The sequence below is a fragment of the Gavialis gangeticus genome, unplaced genomic scaffold (genome assembly GCF_001723915.1).
Source record: "Gavialis gangeticus isolate Ggan-Ray unplaced genomic scaffold, GavGan_comp1, whole genome shotgun sequence".
NCBI lineage: Eukaryota > Metazoa > Chordata > Crocodylia > Gavialidae > Gavialis > Gavialis gangeticus.
In genome coordinates, this window is record NW_017728964.1 from 1302954 (window position 1) to 1304614 (window position 1661).

General features: G+C 40.5%; 1 protein-coding gene across 1 annotated transcript in view; it reads left to right on the top strand.

Annotated features, from left to right (window-relative positions):
• ELAC2 (elaC ribonuclease Z 2) overlaps positions 1-1661 on the top strand; it is a 60133-nt gene that overhangs the window by 19075 nt on the left and 39397 nt on the right. Inside the window, exons 8-9 of the mRNA XM_019501480.1 lie at positions 698-847; positions 1422-1483. Coding sequence (XP_019357025.1) covers positions 698-847; positions 1422-1483 — 212 coding nt within the window. The remainder of the gene's footprint in view (positions 1-697; positions 848-1421; positions 1484-1661) is intronic.

The window sequence follows — 1661 nt, forward strand, 5'->3', positions numbered from 1 at the left end:
CCCGTCCCCCCCCCCCCCCCCGAGGATCCATGTGCAGTTAACTCTTGCTCATTACTGGAACTGGGTGTTCTTGTGACAAGTTTTGGGATGCTCCAAAAATATGTGCAGGTGAGATGCAGGGAAACCAGGACCAGCTTCATCTCATGTAGGGCAGGGCCAAATGAATCGTATGCACTGGGCTGAGATGGAGTGGCAGAGAGATTCTGGGCGAACTATGTGCAGTGTTGTGGCTTACCACGATTTTAAATAGTTGGTGGTGAGAGGGACTGCACTTAATGGGTATTACCATGCACTTAATGGGTATAACCATCAGGTTAGTTCAGATGGGCTAACCTATTTTTGTGGCAAGTTACCATCAGCATGTTTGCCCGTTGTGGGCCATGTATTTTATATTGTGCATGGTGTGGGCTACATTTAATCAATTTCATAGTTTCTGTTATTAAGAGCATGCTGCTTTTGGCAGCAGTTTAATTATAGACAGTGAATTCAGTGAGGTTTCCTTGTATCAGACCATAAGATAAGGGGCTTTTTTTTTTCCATGCCAGTTGGAGAGGAGGGAGCACATCTTGTATTTGGGTAAATACAGTAAAATGCTGCAAGTTATTGTGCAAGCACTCCAGAATAAGATTTCATGATTCTTGTTTCTCATATTCTTCCCTCCTGAACAAGTTTTTATTTTTCTTTGGGTCTGGGACAGGAAAGCAGCCAACCAGCAAGTCTGAAGGGCGTTGGATTCCTGAAAGATCATCCCAAAGTGGTGTCAGTCCAAAGCATACTCGCGCATCTCCTACAAATATAGTTCAGTGTCTGGAGGAAGACAAAAATGAAGAGTCCCTGAATAAAAAAGGTGGAGGAACTTGATTTTTAAGTGATGTCATTGAAACAGTAACGATATCAAAAGTGACTGTATCTGCTTCCCCTTTCAACATATCTTCAGGACAGCTATATGAAAGGCTATACAGTGGCTGTATATACTACAGGGGGGCAGGGGGGATAACCTACGCTGAAGGATAACGTGGTGGCTGGATGTGAAGTGAGACACATACAGACTAGAAAGAAGCAAAGTCTTAAAGTTGGTGATAGTTCCAGTAGTTTAATTGTATACCTCAGGAGAAGATGGATTCTCTGTCACTTGACGTTCAGTCAAGAGTGGGTGTCTTTTATGTATTATGGGCTTGATGTAGATAGAATTTTCTGACCTAGGTTATGCAGCTGGTTGGTGTGAGTGGTATTAATGATTTGTTTTCACATCAAGCACTCTTTTGCTCTTAGGTTTTTTGCCCTCATATATGAATTCATGAACAGGAAGGCATGAGACTGCAGGTTCAGTTAACTTTAGGAGAAATTGGCATATTTGGTTTTAAAGAAAATAATATGCTAGATAATTCTATGTCACTGCTTTTTATTTTTATTTTTTAAAGGATATGGCAACCGAAGATTTAGTAGCAGAGATCCAACTCTGGTCGTGGCTTTCATCTGTAAGGTAAGATTTTAAGCAGGCTTTAAATAGTTTTCCTCTAACTGACCAATTTAATTACACATACCACTTCTTTAGCACAGATGGGACTTTTTACACAACTGTTTTATACTAATATTTTTATTCTACAGCTCTGTGTTCTCCTTAATAACATTTGAGTTGGAATAGCATTCTAGTGTTTCAA